The sequence below is a fragment of the Nyctereutes procyonoides genome, unplaced genomic scaffold (assembly GCF_905146905.1).
Source record: "Nyctereutes procyonoides isolate TBG_1078 unplaced genomic scaffold, NYPRO_anot_genome, whole genome shotgun sequence".
Lineage (NCBI taxonomy): Eukaryota > Metazoa > Chordata > Mammalia > Carnivora > Canidae > Nyctereutes > Nyctereutes procyonoides.
Genome location: NW_026575135.1, coordinates 48,375,407 through 48,396,384, shown reverse-complemented (window position 1 = coordinate 48,396,384; position 20,978 = coordinate 48,375,407). Strand labels below are relative to the sequence as shown.

At 47.5% G+C, this 20,978-nt stretch overlaps 1 protein-coding gene across 1 annotated transcript; it reads right to left on the bottom strand.

Annotated features, from left to right (window-relative positions):
* Positions 1-4,796: 4,796 nt before the first annotated feature.
* On the bottom strand, positions 4,797-20,734 carry GFRA3 (GDNF family receptor alpha 3). Its single transcript, XM_055302257.1, has 8 exons — positions 20,397-20,734; positions 15,273-15,554; positions 10,922-11,014; positions 9,458-9,770; positions 6,643-6,746; positions 6,341-6,475; positions 5,865-5,953; positions 4,797-5,664 (listed from the first exon to the last, which is right to left on the bottom strand). Exons 1-8 carry the CDS (start codon positions 20,494-20,496, stop codon positions 5,575-5,577), a joined length of 1,206 nt encoding a protein of 401 aa, XP_055158232.1. The 5' UTR covers positions 20,497-20,734; the 3' UTR covers positions 4,797-5,574.
* Between the last annotated feature and the right edge of the window lie 244 nt (positions 20,735-20,978).

Here is a 20,978-nt window from a genome sequence, read left to right as displayed (position 1 = left end):
CCCAGACACAGGCACATTTCATCCTCACCCCTGCACTCTGACTTCTGTGCCCTGGGAGGCACTCAGGGACAAGGGGCCATGGAGTTCGCTATGGCCAGGGATGCTAACCATGCCAGGCCACAACTCCTCGCACCAATTCCCCAGGATTCCTGCCTGTCCCACAGGCCCTGGCTTTCACAACAGCAGCTTGGGCAGTTGGGTGTGTTTGCAGAGGATACCCCTCCTCCAGGTCAGCTGTGGGGGGAGATGAGTGAAAGGAAGACCTAGGAGTCTCTCCCCTCACAGAACTCCAGTCACAGCAAACTACTTGGCATTCCCTCAATGCTTCCTGTCCTTTCTAGTCTCTGTGTTTGCTCGCTCTGGTTTTTGGGGTGCCTTTCCCCCATATCCGCCTAATTAAACCCTATTCATTCTTCAAGTTCCAGCCCAAATACCTTTCTTCCAGGAAACCCCATCTTCATCCTAAAAGAGCTTCTCCTCCTTACCCTACACTCCTTATCATAACCTCTGTGTTAATTTAGGTTACAGGATCTCACCCCAACACTGCACAAATACTATGTGGATCAAAGATGGTGCCTGGGAGTCAGGGAGATTGAGGTTTGATTCCTGGATCAGTTGCTTGTCAGCCTTGTAATCCTGGACAAGTTTCTTGGCCTTATTAAGCCCCCTTGTAAAATAGGGGGAAAAATAGGATAGTTCTGGAAGGTAAATGAGATCATGCTCATTCAGCCCTCAGGATTATGCTTTGCACACACGAAGCTCTGAATAAATGTTAGCTGTTATCTCTGGCTCTCCTCTACCTCCACACTCACCCACAGTATGTCATGTCAGTTAGGCCTTGACCCTCTCGATAGGTGAAAGAATTTTATTGGACCGAGTCTCCCAAGTTCCAGATGTGAAGAGGCTTCCTTCTGAGAGGAACAGAGATGCTGACAAGAGGCTGGAATTTCTGAAAACCAGAGATCCCAAGAGAGAAGAGGATGAGAGACCATGACCGTCGGTCAGATGGGATGTAGAGGTAAAGATGGAGGGTTATCAGCCAAAGAAATAGCAATGCTTTTGTCAGGGGAAAAATCTTTTCTTCTGCCCTCCTACATTCAGTATCTGGAAGCCTGTGAATATTTACCTGCATGGACGTTTACACAAAAGAAGTGAAATCAAATAAGACCCAGGGTTAGATTAGGGGTCTTAGGTACCCTTCCAACAAAGTAAGAGAGTTTGGGGCCAAAGGGCAATGAGTTGTGGGGAAGTGACTAGGTAATATACAGGGGAACCAATGGAAGAGAAGGGCTGTTTTAGGAAGGTCTGTTTACACACATTCATCTTGGTGTTGAATCCCCATCTTCAGTTGTGCCCTGCTCTCAGGCTGCTAAGGGGAGGGCACAGAACTCTTCCTGCATCTGTTGATTCTCTATTGCCTTCGGCTCAAAATAATCCTTACGCCAAAGTAGCGTATTTTGGAATGGCATGCTCTGAGCTCCTTCACTTCACAGACTGTTCAGCTGCCAGGACCAAAAATCTAGCAAAGCCTCCTTCTGCAGACATAAAGAACCTCCACTCAGATTTAGCTCCGAGGGTGCTTCTCAGACCCAAAGAGTCACAGCCCCTGGCCTGTGTGCTTACATTTTCATCCCTTCAGGGCATCCAAGAAGCAAATTCAGAAAATATACTCCAAGGCTAGGAAGGAAGCCACAAAAGAAGCAAAAATGGTCTTCGGGTGATTAAGATTCACCCCAATTCCCTGACAAGAGTCTATGCCTCTGGGGGTCCTGCTGAGCCACACTGTGTTTTCTGAGAAATGCCCTCCACTAATAGACTTGGACCCTGTAATTACATTAGTAGTATGTGGATCTGTTTGTTCTCTTTGCCCATCTGGCAGGCCTGGGATTGTGCCTTGACCCAGAGCAGCCAATCAAGAACCTATGCACGGAGATTCAGATTTTCTGTGAATTTGGAACTAGGATAGGAGATCATTTAGGTGAAGCTGCTATACTTAAAAGGTCATGCAGAAGAAGGTCTGCAGAGAGAATATAGTAGATGGTTCAAGATGTCCAGGCCTTCACCAGAGGGCAATCAAGACTAGTTCCTGACTCACCAGTCCCAGCACCCCAAGGCCTGGCTGGATTTCTTGGGATTGAAGTGCATAACATTCCCCCTTTACTATGTAATTCCAATGTTTGTGTTAGCCAAAAGACTGAAACACTGATTTTCTTTGACTCTATGTCTTCTTGTCCAAGTTCTCTCAGACCAAATATACAGACCCAGAGCTCTGGTTTCCATTGTGGAGTTCAGAGCTTCACTAGTGAGACTCCCAGGGACAGCTCCATCCAGAATTCAGCCTACAATTGGAAGGAGAGCCAGTACCATCCCTTACCTGCTCCAGAATGCCTGGCACCCGCAGATCCCCTCTCAGAGGTAACAATAGTAATAGCTACCATTTCATCCTGCATCAGATGCTGTGCCAAATATTATTTTCAGTCCTCAAAAGAATACTGATTGGTTTTTTAATTGTTTTAAGTATTTTTACTATGATTTAACATACATGTACACGGAGAGCAAAAAAGCATAAATTCCTCACACAAGCTTTTATAGACATAGGAAGCCAAAACCTTGCCAACCAAAACCATTAAAATTAACATAAACAATTGATATCTGGCTGTTAGAGTCCTGGGCTGCCCGTTCACCAAAATGGTAGCTCATGAATGGTCAGGGAAAGATCTTGAAAAATACTCACAACCAGGCACAGGGCAAGCCCTTGTTAAAGATTTGTTGAATGAATAAATGACTAAATGGGTGAGTATGGAGATGTTTGTTTGTTTGTTTATTGGCACAGAATGTATGGTTCTGTCCCTCTTTTATTCATTCATGAGAGACAGAGAGAGAGAGAGACAGAGAGAGGCAGAGACACAGGCAGAGGGAGAAGCAGGCTCCATACAGGGAGCCCGACGTGGGACTCCAGGATCATGCCCTGGGCTGCAGGCGGCGCTAAACTGCTGAGCCACCAGGGCTGCCCAAAGATAGTTGTTTAAAAGACAGTCTGCTCTACCCCAACCATGCAGAAGCCTGTAATTCAGCACTTCATATTCACCACTGCAGCCTGTGGCTCTTCCCTCCTTGTTACCCAGGGGCTAGTCTAATGGCATTCACCATTGCAGTCAGCCAGGATACCATTAAAAGCTTCAGTCCAGCCACTGTTCCCCAACCCAGGTCTTGGCTCTGGGCCCTGGGTTCAGGGAGTGGTCTGGTTGTTTACCAGAAATTTGGACCTTCTTCAGAGAAAAGCGCAGATGACCTATTAGTCTAATTCAAGCACTTAGCAAGGAATGACTGTATTATTCACACCCCCAGCCCCAGGCTAATGGAGCCGAAGCAAATGGAGAGGCTTTGCCAGCTCCAAGATCTTCCTGGGAGGGGAGGAAGGGAAGGTCCACCCAGTGCCCCACTGAAGTTTGCAGGCAGGCTTGTTGGCAGAGCATTTCCTGGAGGTAGGGTGGGCTATGGGAGTACAAAAATGTGTAAAGAGAGGCCCCCCTAATTCCACCCACCACTCTGGCAGCAACTCTGCTCATCCACCCTCAGTCACCTCCTCATGACCTTGAAACTTGGTTGGGAGAAAAATGGGGAAACAACCAAATATCTGTCGATGTAGTACTGGTTAAATAACCCATGTATGAAGGAATATGCATTTATACAAGTCCATGTTCTGCAGCTGATAACAAGAATGCTGTAGTTCAATCTCTACTCATGCATGCCAAAAGATATCTGTGACTTACACAGCGATATTCAATTTACATGAAATTATATACACCAGCAGATTCTCACATGCACAGGTATACAGAAAGCATTTGGCAGTTTGCAAGGAGGATTTTAAAGATTTTACTTTCTTTTTTTATAATTGTCTGTATTGTTCAAATTCTCTACAAAAACCACTTACTATAATTGCTACCATTTTTGAGTTCTTACTACGCGTCAGTCCCAATGCTTTTCCATGGAATATCTCACTCCTTATGAAGTGGGTTCTATGCTTTTTCACATTACTGAGGGAGATAATGAGATTAGAAAGGTTGAACCCAAGGTCATGTAGCTAGTAACTGACAGAGTCAAGTGTTTTTGGAGGATCAAATGAATTAATGCATGTAGTAGGGGCTCAATAAATGAGGGTTATTATTATAATTATTGTACAGCACTCATCACACTACCTTGTTCTTCTTATCTCGTCTATTTCCCTGCTCTGGTGTGTGAAAGACTTGGAAACAGGCTCTGAATTATTACTTCAGAATCTCCTATATCCAGCACAGTGCCTTGCAGAGCCAGCATGCATCAGATGCTTATGGAAAGAGTGAGTGAATGAATTAAGAGGCAAATATCCACAGCTCTATAAATATATTTTCCCAACTACTTTGTTTCTTATCCCAACAGGATTGCAAATGAGATCAAGGACCAGTCTCCTTTCCTCTGGCCCCCATTATCGTCTGGAGCAAACCAATAACCTAAGCAGGTGCTATAGATGGACACTCCCCCTCAGCTGCTGTGGCAGGTCCTAGGCAGTACCCCAGAAATGGCTGGGTCTGGGACAGACACCTAGTCCACAGCCTCACATTAGCTATTTTTTCTTCCAACTCCATGTTAAGTACACAGAGAGGTTGAGAGACTTGCAGGAAGTCACATAGCAATCGGCGGCAGGGTTTCTGTCTTGCCTGGCCTCTACTCTTGTGTCCGTAACAATCCTAATTATAAATTCACATTGTGAGAAAATAGGAAAAGAGCAAAAGTTTTTTTTTTAAAGATTTATTTATTTATTCGTGAGAGACACACAGAGAGAGGCAGAGACACAGGCAGAGGGAGAAGCAGGCTCCTTGCAGGAGCCCAATGTGGGAGTCGATCCTGGGACTCCAGGATCACACCCTGAGCCAAAGGCAGATGCTCAACTAGTGAGCCACCCAGGTGTCCCAGAAAAGAGCAAAATTTTAAGTCAAATGTTTAATCATGATCCAAGGAGCTGGGGGGTACTTCAGGACAGTAGCAGGTGAAAGCAAGACCCAAACACTCTGGCTCCTGATCAAATGTTCTGCAGGATCCCCAGGTAGGGGAGGCAGCAGGTTCCCATTCCCCATTCAGAGGAGGAGACAGAGGGGTAGGAGTCTTGCCTCAGTCTTCCTCACAATGGGGAATGTCTTTCTAGGCTGCCTCAGAACATCCAGCCCTGCCTACCTGGAGAATGCAACAGAGAGTGACTGATTTGTTAGAGCCTGGGTGATTCTGGTGGGCAGGAGGAAGGGCTCAGGAGACAGCTAGGGAGAGGTGGCCTCCCTCAGAAGACATGGTAAAACCAAAGTCCCTAAGTCCTAAGGAAGGGTGCCTGAGTCAGAGCAGAGGGAATGAGAACCTAGCTAGTCAGTTTCTGCTATGACCCCCTCTAGAGCCATCTGGATATGGGGGCGGGGTGCAGGGTGCAGTCAAGGTCGCCATGTTGTTTAAGGCATCTCTTTCCTGATGCTGCTCTTTCCTCAACCCTTGCAGGCTGCAGGTCAGGCCTGGTGTGGTAGAGGGGAGAGGGGTCCAGGGGAAGTCCAGCTACCAGAGGGTCAGGAGCAGAATCAAGGGAAGTGTACTGGAGAAAAGAGAGGGCACCCAGGGCTGTGGCCTCAGAGCAGGGCTTTTGTTCTGTAGAAGAAATGGAATGGAGTCAGCTCCATACTCTTCACCACCTTGGCCTCAGTCAAGGCCTTGTCCACCTCCCCTGAGGTATCCATTAGAAGCCTATAGTTCATGACCAAAGTGAGGTCACCCCCTCAATCCCCTTCCCTGGGTTTCCCCCAGCTAGTCCAGTAAAGGCAAGAGGTGTGTAATGGAGGAGGCCCTACCTGGCGTTCCATCACAGAAAAGGTAGGGTCTGCCCCGTCTTGGGAGAAGAGTTGACTGTGAAAACGCATCTTAGCTGCAATGGCCTCCACTAAGGAGAGGAAAGAAGGTAGAATGGAAGCAGGCAGATGCTGGAGATCTCTCGGGATCCCATGGAAAGGGAACATCTCAGGGCCCTGGTATATAGCAGGGCAGGTGGGAGTGGGGTACTGTCTCATTCTGCTTGCTTATTCCTTGAGCTAAAGAATGTCCCTGGGGCTGAGACAGGTAGAACAGGCACCGTGGGGGGGTCCCTCAGGGAGTGGGAGAAGGAAGAAAGGCCCAGACTTGGGGTGATATAAACCTGTGCTGAGGAGGGGTCAGGAGATACCTGCAGAAGAAGGATGGACCCAGTGTGGACCACAGAGCTGACCCCTTTCCTCTCCCTTTGCCCAGCTGACAGGACCACGAGGGCTGGGGGCAGGTGGAACACACTCACTGAGGCAGGGGTTGTGGGAGAAGGACTCTTCCAGCTGCTCACACTCCTCCTGCAGGTTGCCACTGCCTCGGCAGGTGCAGCTTAAGGCAACACTGGTGTTGACGTTGCTGACAAAGTTGGGAGTCATGGCAGTCCCTGAGGGTAAAGAGAGGATTATCAGGGCCCAGGCCAACCCAAACTTCAACCCCCACTCTTTGACACTTGTCTCAGGACCATTCCACCTGGGTTCAATCTCCAGAGCATTTTCATCCCCAGGGACAGTCACCCTATGACTCCCTTTACACAGCACTCCAGCCTCTCACCAATGAGCCCCATGTATGAGCGCAGACATCTGGACTGTTCTGTTGCACAGGTCCCTAGGATGTCCAGAGGATGGCAGTGGGTCTGAAAATCCACCAGACGAGATCTGGAAAAGAGAAACTATGAGTCCTCATTGAGGGCCTGGTCTGCAACCTTCACCCTTGTTACCCCTTCAGCTCACATGCCCACCTTTATGCCAGATCCTCCTCTGTTTTCAAGACCTGGTCCAGGGCACCCCCCTCGGTGAAGCCTGTTTCTGTCCCGGTTAAATGCACTATCACCCTGTCCCTCAGAGCATACCACTTTGAATTCAGGTTCCATAATACCTAACTATGAAATTTCAGGCAGCTTCTTTAACCTCAATCTTCTCAACTATGAATAGAAATGAAAACAGTACTGGGGGCCTGGGTAGCTCAGTCGGTTGAGTGTCTGACTTTTGATTTCGACTCAGGTGGTGATCTCCGGGTCATGGGATCCAGCCTTGTGTCCGGCTTTGCGCTCAGTGCAGTCTGCTTGTCCCTCTCCCTCTGCACCTCCTCCTGCTCATTCCCTCTCTATCTCAAATAAATAAATAAATAAATACATAAATAAATAAATACATAAATAAACAAACAAACAAATAAATAAATAAAATCCTTTAACAAAAAAAGAAATGAAAACAGTACTTCCTCCTGGGTTTTTGTGAGGATGAAATAAGAGATTGCAAATACAGCATTGAGCATAGTGGTTGGTACAGACTAAGTATTCATTAAATGTTAGATACTGTTATTGTTCACACTGATTCTGTAATAGGTAAAGCTGATTATCTTTGGGTGATAGAATTACAAATAAATTTTTCTGTGCACACTTCTGTAACTTTCCTTACATTTTGCATTTTATCAGATGGGTGGTTTATTTCTCTCTCACCCCCACCCAAATGCAAATTCCTTGGAGGAAAGGACAGTATCTTAGTCATCTAGCCCCACACTAGCTCCATAATGGGAATAGCTAGGACCATAACAATAGGCAGTATATCTGAGTAGTTAGGCCAGACTTTATTCCAAACCTCATTAAGTAACCTGACTTATTACCTGGATGAACCTCAACAAACTATTTACACTTTTTCTGAAAATAAAATAAAATAAACTTTCTCTGCCGTGGTCCCTTCTTTGTAAAGTGAGGATGAAAAAAAAAAAAAAAACCCACCATCTATCTTACAGGGTTCTTGTAAGGGTTATGTGAGTTAATACTTATTAAGTACCCAAAACTGGGCAGCCCTGGTGGTCCAGAGGTTTAGCGCCACCTTCAGCCCGGGGCATGATTCTGGTGACCTGGGATTAGTCCCACGTCGGGCTCCCTGCATGGAGCCTGCTACTCCCTCTGCCTGTGTCTCTGCCTCTCTCTCTGTCTCATGAATAAATAAATAAAATCTTAAAAAAAAAAAAAAACTACCCAAAACAGTACTTAGCTCATAGTAAGTACTCAGTAAGTGTTAATGAAATGATGATTGAGAGCTTTTATGTGATAATTTAGAAAAGAAGAAAGTAGAGCTCAGAGAGGTTGGAGAGTTAAGTAATTTGCCGAAGGTTACAGAGAAATAGGGGGTAGAACCAGGCTGCAAAACAAGCTTGGGGTGACTCTCATTGTTAGCAAATGCTACCTGAATGGATAATAACTTCAATTCGGTGAGTGTTTTGTCATGAAGAGGCAGAGGAAAGCCAGATCAGAATTTCAAATTTTGTGGGGAATTATGTATCAAACGTCTTACAAATCATCATATACTTTGATTTGGTAATGGTATTTACAGCAACACGTCCTAAGTAATAATTAGATTTATGCACAAGAATGAACAAGAGTGATATTTACTGTAGTATTATTTATAGCAGGAAAGAAAGAAAACCTAAATATCCAACAGTAGAAGAAGGATTAAATAAAGTATGGGGCATCTATAAAATGGAATACAATGTAGGCATTTTGTTGTCCAAGGAGAGTAAAAGACAAAATAAGCACCACCATTTATTGAGCACTTACTCTGCACCAGTAAGCTAAGCACTCTGCATAAATTATGCCATTTAACTCTCACCAGAATCCCATGAGGTCTGTATTATTACTCCACTTTTTACAGAGGACTAAGAGGAACGTTAGGTTAAGTAATGGAGTTTTAGGTTAAAGGGATGGGCTCAAAGTCGCAGAGTCCCAGGATTTTATTTTATTTTATTTATTTATTTGAGAAGAGAGAGGCAAGGGGAGGCAGATGAAGAAGGAGAAGCAGATTCCTTGCTGAGCAGGGAGCCGGATTCCGGGCTGGATACCAGGACCCTAGGATCATGACCTGAGCTGAAAGCAGCCACTTAACCAACTGAGCCACACAGGGGCCCGGAGTACCAGGATTTAAATTCATATCGGTCTGCCTCGGGAGCCTGTCTTCACCACTAGTCCTTCCTGCCTTGGCCGGTGAGATGTGCACATAAGTGAAAAAAAGCGGGATACAAGTATATTTCTAGAATATCATTTTGTTTCTCTGTATACAAAAAGAGACTAGAAGGAAAGGTTCCCCAAAGTGTATGGATCATCTTCAGGGGATGGATTCTGAGTGTTATTTTATACTTTTTTATATTTTCTGAAGTTTTTACACACAGTTGTGGGGTTTTTGTTTGTTCGTTTTTTTGAGAAAAGGGTTCCCCAAAATACTGATGGGAGCTCCCGGGTGAAGTCAGTCCCCAGTCACCAGGGGGCAAGCCCAGCGCAGCCCAGGAAGGGGGCTGGGAAGGACCGGTGCGCACTGCGCCCTCTGCCCGCCCTGCCCATCCGCACCCGCACCCGCACCCGCACCCGCACCTGCACAGCGGGTCAGAGACGCAGTCGCGCCGCAGCTGCAGGCAGTTGGGGGCCCCCGCCGGCAGCGCGCAGCCGGGGGCGATGGTGTTGCGCCGCCGTCGCCCGCAGCCCTGGTCGGAGGGCGCGCAGGGACACAGCAGCAGGCCCTGGGCGTGCGGCTCCGACGCCTTCGCAAAGAAGGCGCGCAGCTGCCGGAGGCAGGTGCGGCGCTGGCAGCGGGACCCCGAGCACGCCTCCGCGTAGGCCTTGCGCAGCCGGTCACACTTGTCGTTAAGAGTGCAGAGCATGGCGAACTTGAGGCAGAGATCTGAGTCTGCGGGCAGAAGGGCACCAGGTCACCAGTCGTCTCCGCAAACGTGTGGCCCAGTGTAGCCAGGAACCCCTGCCACCCTGAATACGGCCGCCGCTAACCCGGGGCTCCTCCGGGCTTTCCCACCACCCACAAACTCTGGTATTTGTGGTCCTCCCTCAGCCTAGTCTTCAGCTTGCCTGGGTGTGAAAAAAAAAAAAAAAAAGGAGAAGCAGCAGCAGCTCTATAGATATAGATATCTCTCTCGTTTATCTAGCATTAAAGTGGCCAGAAAGCTGAAAGTTAACTCCTCCATCCTCAATCCCACAAAATCTCATGGTGGAAATCACCATGTTTGTTTTGCATCCATTCTGTACCCTGTCTGTCTTTAATGATTGATGCATGATGCCTAACCACTCCCTATACTCTGAGTCCTGGGAAATTATGGTGATATTTCTATTAACAGAATATTCCAGCAGTCAAAACAATAAAGTATTCCCAGATTCCCTGTAACAAAGAGTTTATGTATTAGTCTCTATGCTTTTCTCTGAAAATTCTAATCCCACTACAGGCTTGACTGTGCAACAAAGTTCACATCTTTCTCAAAAAGTGAGTGCATGCGTGTGTGCTCCTTTCCAATTAACACAACAGCCTCACTTTCCTGAAAAACATGCATTTTAGTCCTTGCTAGACAGATGGCTCCCACCCTGAGTCACCCCTGAGGAGTTACCGTCTCTCTCACCATGTTCCCTGCCGGATACCTCACCCATTTCATTAGAATGGTTTGAAAACAAGCAATTTCCTAGTCTTCAGGGACAGATTGCTACTTTCCTGGCTGCCTCGAATAAGGGTAAATACTACATTTCAGCATATTTTTTTCTGGGATGGCTGCCACCCCACCAAACCCTTTGTAGAGACCGATCTTTTGGAACCTGGGAGCCCTAATAGGCTACCTTCAAATGCCTCCCTAATACCTATGGCTCTTTGATGACTTACAAGACTATGCCATGCCTACAGCTCAAACTGCCACCCTGACACAATGCTTCTTTAGTCACCTGGCAGACTAGAACTTTCCCCCATCGCACCCTTTGGTTTTTGTTTCCCACCAGCTACCCTCCCTCCTTGCAGGGTCCAGGCCTGCCCCTCACTCCCCAGCCTCGGCTTGCCCTCCACACCTGGTTTGAGCATGTTCAGTTTGCTGAGATTCATTTTCCAGGGTTTTCTGGTCACTGTGTCTTCATAGGGGAAGACATCCAGTTCATAGTCACCTAGAGACAAGGCAACAAGAATCTTGAGGACTGGGCTGGGGGAGTGGCAGCAGGAGGGGCTGAAGCTGCTAGGTCAGCCCTCAAAGCCCTGTGGAAAAAAGGAAAAGGCACAGTCTCTACCTAACTAGCTGCAAGCTGTTCAGAGGTGACAAAAAGCAAAACAAGGACATAAAGTTGGAGGCTGGGCTCAATGAATACACCGGGTTTAACTACGAGAAGAATAAAGTTACCATGTGTTGAGTACACTGTGTGCTGGGTACCAGGGTATAAGTAAAAAAGAATAAAGAATTCAATCTCACTTAATTGTCCTAGAAGCTTTTGAGTAGGTAAGAAGAAATAGGCTGAGGAGAGGTTAAGTCACTTTCTCAGGCTCACAGAGGCTAAAAAGTAGAGCTGGGTCTTGAAGCCTACACTATCTGATTCCAGAGTCTCCACTCCTAACCACTAACCACATGGCCTACGGGTACCTAAGCAGGCAAGGGAACTCTATCTTGTTTTCTTCTACTGTTGAGGAAGGGGCAGTAGAAGACCCTGTCTGAGGCCTGACCTTGTAGCTATGGATTCATGTTGAGGAGGCAAAGTGAGGCTGAGTCTCAAAGCACAGAACTCTGGGAGAGACAATGATCTCAAAGGAAACATATCTTTCCCAGTCACCCCCAGGGTGCTGTGGGTTCCTGCAGGGGACATAAAAGGTCCTATAAAGTCACTGTATAGCTCATACACATGGCGGACCCTCAATAAAAGCTGGCTAATAAATCTTGTTAGAAGAGAGAGGTGAGACAATGCAAGGTGTCACCCAATATGCCTTTGAGAGTGCATCTTTAGGAAAGAAGAAATATGGATGAGATCAAGCAAACAGGAAAGGGTGGTCAAGATATTTGGGGATATCTGAAAGCTCCCAAGGGAAAAAGTGGGAAGGCAAGAGATCCAGGGAGAAGTCTCTGGGGAAGTTCTGAAAGAGAACTGATTAGGATGAGGAGTAGAAACAAGGAACAAAAATTATGGTAAATTGTAATATTGTTTCCAGTTATAGCTAGGTATGCACCCTGTGAGAGGATTATACAACCAGCCCCTTTTCCCCCTTGCCATGTGACTCTCAGGCCCCCTAGAAGAGGAGTACACTTCCACACCCTACTGCAAGCAAGGATTGCCTGTGGGACCTGCTTTGGCCTATGGATGGTGAGCTGAAGTGACATAAATCACATCTGGGGAGAAGCTTTAAGAACCATCATGTGGGGCAGCCCCAGTGGCTCAGTGGTTTAGCACTGCCTTCAGGCCAGGGCCTGATCCTGGAGACCTGGGATAGAGTCCCATGTCTGGCTCCTTGCATGGAGCCTGCTTCTCCCTCTGCCTGTGTCTCTGCCTCTCTCTCCCTCTCTCTCCCTGTGTCTCTCATGAATAAATAAATAAAATCTAAAAAAAAAAAAAAAAAGAACCGTCACGTGGTCCTGTGGCTGCTCTTTTCCCTCTTTCAGCCTGGGTCCTCGAAAGAAGAAGACAGGTAGAGAGGGGAAAGACAAAGCCAACTCAAGGAAGCCCACAGCAGGTGTGTAACATGAACAGAAAAGAGATTTTTGTTATAGAAGGCCCCTTTACGTGGGGGTTGGTTAGTTTTTACTACAACATAATCTAGCAAATTCTTATTAAAAATGTAACTGATATTTAGAAATGAGTGCGGCAGTAACAAAAAAAAAATCTAAAATGTGTGGTATTGCCTTTGGGGCTGGGCAATGAATGGCTGGTGAATAAGCTGTGTCTGGGATATGGAAAATAGGAGTCTTCAATATGTAGTGTCAAAGCCTTTGGTAAAATTGTTGCCTGCAATAATTTGCAAGGAAGATGTACTGAATGAGAATGCGCTTTAAAGGAAAGAAGTGGAGAAGCAGTCCAGTATGACTAGTATGTCTTGATTGCTACTGGCTGCATTTTGCCAGGTACTACAAGAAAGATAAAAGTTCAGGGCAGAACTGGCCAGTTTGCAAATAGGGAGGAAAAAGAAAAGAAAAAAATCCAGAAATTCCAGGATTTGTAGGATTAAGAGATGCAATTGCATATCCTTCAAATAGTAAAATATAAAATTGAAAGAGGTTTTGAGTAATAAGGTGATCCCAACTCAGCATGCACCAATTCAATGATTATGGCTACCACACCCTTTGTGATCTCTCACTGATGAAGATGGTATTAATAAATCCTTCCAGACAGACAAATATGCTCAGAGAAAGACTAGGGTAGTGGCCCTTCCACAGAAGCCTGATAAGAGCAAGATACTTTTTTTTTTTTTAAGATTTTATTTATTCATGAGAGGCACAGAGAGAGGCAGAGGCAGGAGAAGCAAGCTCCTTGTGGGGAACCTGATGCAGGACTCGATCCTGAGACCCAGAGATCACAACCTGAGCTGAAGGCAGATGTTCAACCCCTGAGCCACCCAGGTGGCCCTCCCCAAGAGCAAGACACTTCTAATTAGATCTAGAGACACATGTCTTGAATTATAGGGAAGGCTATTGGCCCATGAGGTGACAGAAACCAAAGATACAAAAAGCAATCAAGTTTTGAGAATGTTGTACTGCCAAGAGCCACCAGCCTGGATTTAAATAGACTCTCTGGGAGTCTTAAAATGCACCAACATTCCTCAGGTAGGAAGCCTCAAGGAGGTGGTAGTCTCCAATACCCTTCTCAGACAGGGCCAAAGAAAACAATGGAGAAGAAAGGACCTGCCAGGGGCACAGGGGCTAGGCCAAGAGTGTTGGAGAACAACAGATAAAGCAACTCTCAGAAGGAGCAAAAGCAGAGCCTTATTAAGGAGCAGCACCACTACCAAGGGAGGATGGCCCCTACGACAACCAACAACGTGCATGCAGTAGGACCTCAGTGGAACAGCTCTGGGGCAACGTCTGCCATGTGCTCCCCACTGCTCCCCTTTCTGAAAGTTCATTGTGGTTCTCCTGTCCCTGTTCCACTGTTGTACAAGGAGTATATATTAGAGGCAGGTGACCTGTCTTTTTTGTCCATAAGTAGCTAGATCAGATCAAGAGGAGTCATATCCAGACCCAACAGAGAAATTATCATAAGGTCCTAGACTGGTAGCCTGATACACTGTTTGGCTAGAACTCTTAGGGGATCTTCCTTAGAAAGTGGGTTGATGGGTGCCTGGCCGGCTCAGTTGGAGGAGCACACGACTCTTGATCTTGGGGTTGTGAGCTTGACCTCCATGTTTGGTGTAGAGATTACTCAAAAATAAAAAATCTGAAAGGAAGAGGGGGGGGGGAGAGAAGGAAGGGGGAAGGAAGGAAGGAAGGAAGCTAGTTAGTTGATACATTTTGCTTGTGGAAGAGAGAGAAATGACTATTTTAACCTGGGACTCTGGGAAATTGTATATTATCTCCGACTATTTTTGCCCTCCCTGTAAGATTAGATGTCTTCACTTATTGCCCCATGATTTTCAGGGTCTCCTGTGGGAGAAGTATACATCCAGAGATGTCAGGCTTGGTCACATGATCTGCTTTGTTCATGAAATGTGAGGCCTATGTATTTCATGTAACATTTGAGTAGAAGCTTTTAAAGGCACCTGCCATTGCTCATTCCCTTCTGCCATGAAAAAAGAACATCCCAGACAGAGGCTGTACCTTCAGCCTGGATTCCAGAATGAAGTGCACACATGGCATAGCTAACACAGCACATGAGCAAGAACTAAATCTTTGTTTTATAGGTCATGGTTCTGTTACTGCAGCAGAGTCCAGTGAAAGCTGACGAACATGGAAAGGAATCACTGGAAAGAGTCAAAGGAAGCTCCCCTCTCTCTGGTTCCTCCAGTGCCTTCTCTCTTACTATCTTCTGTCTGTTGATGAGTGTCCTTTCTGTGAAAGGCAGGACCAGGACATCACCTCCCCGTCTCTCTGAACTTCCTGATTCCACTGTATTTGGAATCTGTGATGGGGTTAAGATCATTTCCCTCCTTGTCCTGTCCATACTCTGCTATTCCAGGAGCCATCCAGGTTGGGCCTCAGCCTGGTACAGAGCTCTGCTAGGAGGCAGCTACATACTACTAGGCAAGAAAGGGGGAAGTGGGGAGGAGAGGGCAGTGCTGTGGATGCCCAGGATACTGCCGATTCCTCCCTCTACTCCTTACTGATATCAAATGCAGAGCTTTGTTACCACCCCACTCAGAATCCACCCATCTAGCCTATATTCTGCAGGATTAAACAACAACCCACAAGAGCCACCTTCTTTAGCCAAATTCACTCTACAACGGGGGCCTCACCAAGCCTGCGGGCAAGGTGAACAGTCCAGTAGATGTCCAGGCAGGCGACTTGGTTCTTCATGTGCCGGTGGCATGTACAGCTCATCAGAGAGCTATTCTTGAGGTGCTGTGCTGCCTCCCTGCACTCTTCAGGGACCAGAAACTCCTGCACGGGTGATGGGGTGCTTACACTAGAGGTGCAGGAATTCAGGTAGTGGTAGGCAGCACTGCAAATAGGATCGACTTGGCATTTCCTCTTGGCCTGGATACAGTTTACCAGTCGGCCTTCGGTGGGGAGGGGGTCTGTGGTGGAGAAAGAGAGACCAGGTGAGGATCACATATGGTCGCAGGAGCTACCTGGGAGTGGCAAGTTGTAGAGTAGAGTAGGATCACATATGGTCGCAGGAGCTACCTGGGAGTGGCAAGTTGTAGAGTAGGGTAGGGGGAGGGATTCAAGACAACCTTGGGCAGCAAAGTTTTGGGGTGTCCCAAAGGCCTTTAGGACTAAGTGAGGAGAAGAGCCCTATAGGAGTCAAGAATCCACAGCTGTCACAGTATGGACAGAGCAGATCAGGTCCAAGAAGAGGTGGGTTTGAAGAGAAGCTGCTCAGCCTCCTGGGAGAAGGAGGGGGACTATTTTTTGAAGCTGAACCTGGTGACCCTGCCAGGCACAGGAAAGAAGGCTCTTGGCAGAGGAATGCATGGGCAGGTCTAGTATCATAACCGGAGACATGGCAACACGAATGGGAGTGCAACAACTCTGAGGCTTCCACTCAAAGCCATTTAAAAATACCTTCCAGAGGGAATGAGCTGGTGTTGGGGGAGCTGTTGCTGATTCTGTCACTCAAAAATACCAAGGTTGGTTATAGTTTAGCCTTCATGGACAGCCCTACATCCTAGGACTTAGCACCTCTATCAAATGGTAACAAGAAGGCCATTATGTCATAAGCTTTACAAGGTGAAACTTCTATGAGTCATTTTTAATTCTTCTCTTTCCTTCACATCCTATGTTCAACCCAAGTCCTGTCAACTCCACAAATATTAGGAAGCTGTCCGCTTCTCTCCACATCTATCACCACCTCCTTAGCTCAAACCACCATCAACTCCTGTCCAAACTACTTCCAAGACGATTGGTCTCCTCGATTCTATTTTCCAAATTCATTCTCCCATACCATTCAGCCATCTTTTGTTGTTTTCCAGCTTTATTGAGAAATAATTAACATCTAACATTGTGTAAATTTTAGCTGTGCAATGTGATGATTTGATTCGTGTATATATTGTGCAGTGATCAACCCAATAAGATCAGTTAATACATCCTGTACCTCATGTTAACTCCTCTCCCACTTCCTTCCACCCACACCTGCCTTCTGTTGCCACTGACCCAGACAAACCTGTGTGAACCTTAGCATTTTTGCCTTAGCCTTTCTTTCTGCTTGGAATGCTCTTCCCCTGATCTTCACATGGCTGGCCCCTGCTGGTAATTCACTTTTCAGCCTAAATTTTACCACAGAAAGACCATCCACAACAAATCAGAGTAAAATAACCCCCTAGCTACTCTATCACATCATTACTCCAAGACCCTGCGTAGCACTTTCTATCACTTGATTTTTTTTAACTTGATTTCTTATGACATATATTTTTTAAAAGATTTTATTTATTTATTCATGAGAGACACACACACAGAGAGAGAGGCAGAGACACAGGCAGAGGGAGAAGCAGGCTCCATGCAGGAAGCCCAATGTGGGACTCGATCCCGGGGTCATGCCCTGAGCCGAAGACAGACACTCAACCACGGAGCCACCCAGTATCCCATTAACTCGATTTTTTACTGATTATCTCCCAGTCTAGACTTCCACATCTCTCTTATCACTGCTCTGTCACCAGTGCCTAGGATAGTGCTTGTTTTTTATGAGCTCCTACTATTTATGAAATAACCAAATAACAGAGAAATTCTGTGGGCCACCTCTCTAACTTCTCTGAGCCCCTTCACTCTACTTAAAATCAAAGTGCTAAAATTAGGAGGGGCCTGAGTTTAGTTAGTCCAAACTTCTCTTCCAATCAGATGATAATCAAGTAGATTACTTATTAAAATGCAGATTTCTGATGCCACCCTAGAACTACTGGATCAGAATTTCTGGTGATAAGGCCTGAGAATCTGAGTTTTAGCAAGTTCACTAGAAAATATCATGCACCCTGAGAAGTGATCATTTCCAATGCACAACAAAGGCAGGATCAGTAGTATTGATTACACCTTTTGCTTCAGGTTCCAATAAGCTTCAGCGTGGCATCACATTTTTATTTACATTTTTGATATTTTGCTCATCGTGCATTTTGGGGGGATCATTGGTTTTGATTTTTAGTATACATGCTGCTGAAGTGAGCACTAATTTTGACTTTAAAAAAATACACTGGGCAGCCCTGGTGGCGCAGCAGTTTAGCGCCGCCTGCGGCCAGGGGAGTGATCCTGGAGACCCAGGGTCGAGTCCCAGGTCGCTTCCTGCATGGAGCCTGCTTCTCCCTCTGCCTGTGTCTCTGCCTCTCTCTTGCTCTCTCTGAATGAATAAATAAATAAATCTTAAAAAAAAAATACTACACTGAGAGGCACCTCGCTGGCTCAGTTGGTTGAGCATGCAACTCTTGATATTGGGGTTGCAAATTCAAGGCCCATGTGGGGTGCAGAGATTACATAAAAAAATGAAATAATTGGGACATCTGGGTGGCTCAAGCAGTTGAGCATCAGCATGATGACCTTTGGCTCAGGCATGGTCCTGGAGTTCTGGGATCGAGTCCCACATGGGGCTCCTGCATGGAGCCTGCTTCTCCCTCTGCCTATGTCTCTGGCTCTCTCTGTGTCTCTCATGAATAAATAAAATCTTAAAAAAGAAAACAACGAAATAATCTTTTTAAAAATACTGCATTAAAATATTCTTTATCTTGACTACTATTTCTTGGTATCTCCTTCACTCCTTCACCTCAGTTCCAATCTTGCATAGGGCAATTTACTTCACTTTCTGGACCTTAGTTGCCCAAATGTAAGGTGAGCGATTTGGATTAAGCCAGTGTTTCTCAAAGGAGGGCTAGGGAAGAGACAGGTTAGGCCCCTTTAATAGGGATATAATTTCCAAAGGTGGGGCATCAGGGTGGCTCAGATGGTTAAACATCTGCCTTTGGCTCAGGGATTGAGCCCCACATCGAGCCCCACATTAAGCTTCCAGCTCAGTGGGGAGTCTGCTTCTCCCTCTCCTTCTGCCTCTCTCTCTGCTTGTGCTCTCTCTGTCTCTCTCTCAATCTCTCAAATGAATAAAGAAAAAATATTAAAAATATATACATAAAAAATGTCCAAATGTAATGGGTGGTTCAAAAAAGCTATTTGATCATTATATATGTGGAAGATGAAAAAACAACTATTGAAATTTCAAAAACAGATTTAGGGAAGGCATGAGATATTTATCTTTACTAAAAGGAAAACAGATTTAAACAGTTTGCAAAATACTAAATGTTTAAGATGTTACTTCTGGTAGGTATATCTAGTAAGTACTTAATGAAAGAAATGTAAAAAAAAGTCCAAATCTCATTGCTTAAACTGGACTAAATATTGAATCAACAATTCTCAAAAGTAAATCTCTCCGGGCGGCGCTTGGGGGGCTCAGGTCATGATCTCCAGGTTCTGGGATCAAGCCCCACGGTACCAGCATGGGGCTTCCTGCTCAGAGCAGAGTCTGTTTCTCCCTCTCCCTCTCTCTCTGCTCCTCATTCATGCTCACTCTCTCTCTCAAATATGTAAGAAAAAAATATATATACTTTTTAAAAGTAAATCTCTCTTATTTCATAGTTGATAGTTCACTGAATCCGAAGAGCAGTGGATTTAGGAGCAATTGCAGCTCAACAAAAGAAGGTAGGGGCAATGTTAAATTTCATCATAAGTGGGGGAACTTGTTCCACTTTTTTTTTAAATTTTATTTATTTATTCATGAGAGAGGCAGAGACACAGGCAGAGGGAGAAGCAGGCTCCATACAGGGAGTCCGACATGGGACTCGATCCCGGGTCTCCAGGATCACGCCCTGGGCTGAAGGCCCTGCTAAACCGCCGAGCCACCCGGGCTGCCCATGTTCTACTTAATTGGTTAATGAGGAAGGTGTTGCCTGTTTATCCCCGATCTTGATGTGCAGCTATACACTGAGGTTAATGAAATTTTCTGGGCGGTCAAATCAGCCTGGCGATACCTTGCTGCCCTATTTTCCTGATGGAACCACTCGGGACAGACCAGCGCTTTCCCTCTCCCGTTTCTGTTTTGCAGTAAAGACTGCAGGTCTGCGGTACTACTTCGTGGACGAGGTGATGGTCCCGCGCGGCGTCTGCCTCAGCACTGCCTCCACCCAGGCTCTGTGCAGGAGCCCCACGATGAGATTCCATGCACCCCTCCCACCCCGAAGGTCTTGGGCATGTTCCCTGAGATCCTGGACCCCACACTACCCTGCCGGGGAACTGGCATGGTCCTAAAGCCAGGCCTTGAACTGTACGTCCACAAACTGTCCACTGTATGTAGAACAGGGCAGGCACCGTGCTGAGCCATTTTCCCCTATAGCGAGTTTTCTGCTCCGGCTAAAACAATAAAAATGGGTCCTGAAGGCGGGAGGGGCGGGGAGAGGTTGGTGGTGAGAAATGTCCTCAAATAATGATGGTAGCAAGTTCTAGCAGCAGTCTACAACCCGCATTTGCGATAAGTCAGTTTTAGCACGAACTCGTCTTTCTTCGCCTGTACGTGGTGCCCGCGTCCCCAGTCCCTACGCGAGGGGAAGCGTTGAACCCACGCGGGGCAAACGGCGGTCCCGCCTCCTCGGGGTGCCGTCGTGGGGCGGCCCGGCCCCGACGCTTCTGTCCGTGCAGACGCAGCTCAGCAGAGGGGCGCGGGGTGGGGGACGGCGAGGAGATGCTGCTGCCCCGGCCGCCGCCGCCGCGGGCCTTCAGTCCGCCGTAGTTGGTGAAGTGTACCCGGAGGGAGGGCATGCCCTCCCTGGCGCCCCGGGGCTCCTCCCCCCGACAGCTGGGACCCCGCGACGCGGTGCCCGAGCCCCCGGGTGCCGTGAGCCCCGCTCCCGCCCTCCCGCTAGCGGCCCTGCCCGACCCGCGCACTCGCCACTCACCAGCCCCGAGCGGCCGCGGCAGCGGCAGCAGCAGCAGCAGCAGCAGGAGCGGGAGCAGGAGCGCCGTCGGCGGGGCCCGCGGGGTTGGGGGACGCCCCATGGCTCGGTCCACTCGCCGCCCCGCAGCTTCCCGGCCTCCGCGAGCCGCCTCCAGGGCCGCCCCTGCCTCCCCGCGCCCGCCCGCGCGCTCTCTCCCGCCGGGGCCGGGGCGCCGCCCTCCGCCTCCCGGGCGCACCGAGCTAGCTCCTCGCCGCTCCCGCCGGGGGCAGGAGGCGGCGGGGCGGGCGGGGGCACCTGCGAGCTGCTGGCCGCCCCCCGGGGGAGGCTTCTGCCCCAGACAGTCGTGGCCGCTGCTGCTGGAGAGTCGCCGCCTTGGGCGACTCCAGGATTTATCCAGAAAAGCGCTGTTTCTCACTTGCTGGAGCTCCCACCCCCTCCCCTACACTCGCTCCAGGAACCTCAAGCGGAATCTTGCAGCAAAACTCGAACTAGCACAAGGGCAGTTTAACTTCTAGTATTTATTTTTCCGATTAGAATTTGCACACCCATCCTCCATTTCCCCTCCTAAGTAACCTCAAGGAT

Coding starts and splice junctions, on each gene's coding strand:
- GFRA3 (XM_055302257.1), bottom strand. CDS start 20,496: ATGGGGCGTCCCCCAACCCCGCGGGCCCCGCCGACGGCGCTCCTGCTC. Junction 11,015..15,272: donor TCACCTTGCCCGCAGGCTTG/GTGAGGCCCCCG, acceptor CCTTGTCTCTAG/GTGACTATGAACTGGATGTC. Junction 6,747..9,457: donor GTCTCTGACCCGCTGTGCAG/GTGCGGGTGCGG, acceptor TCTCTTTTCCAG/ATCTCGTCTGGTGGATTTTC.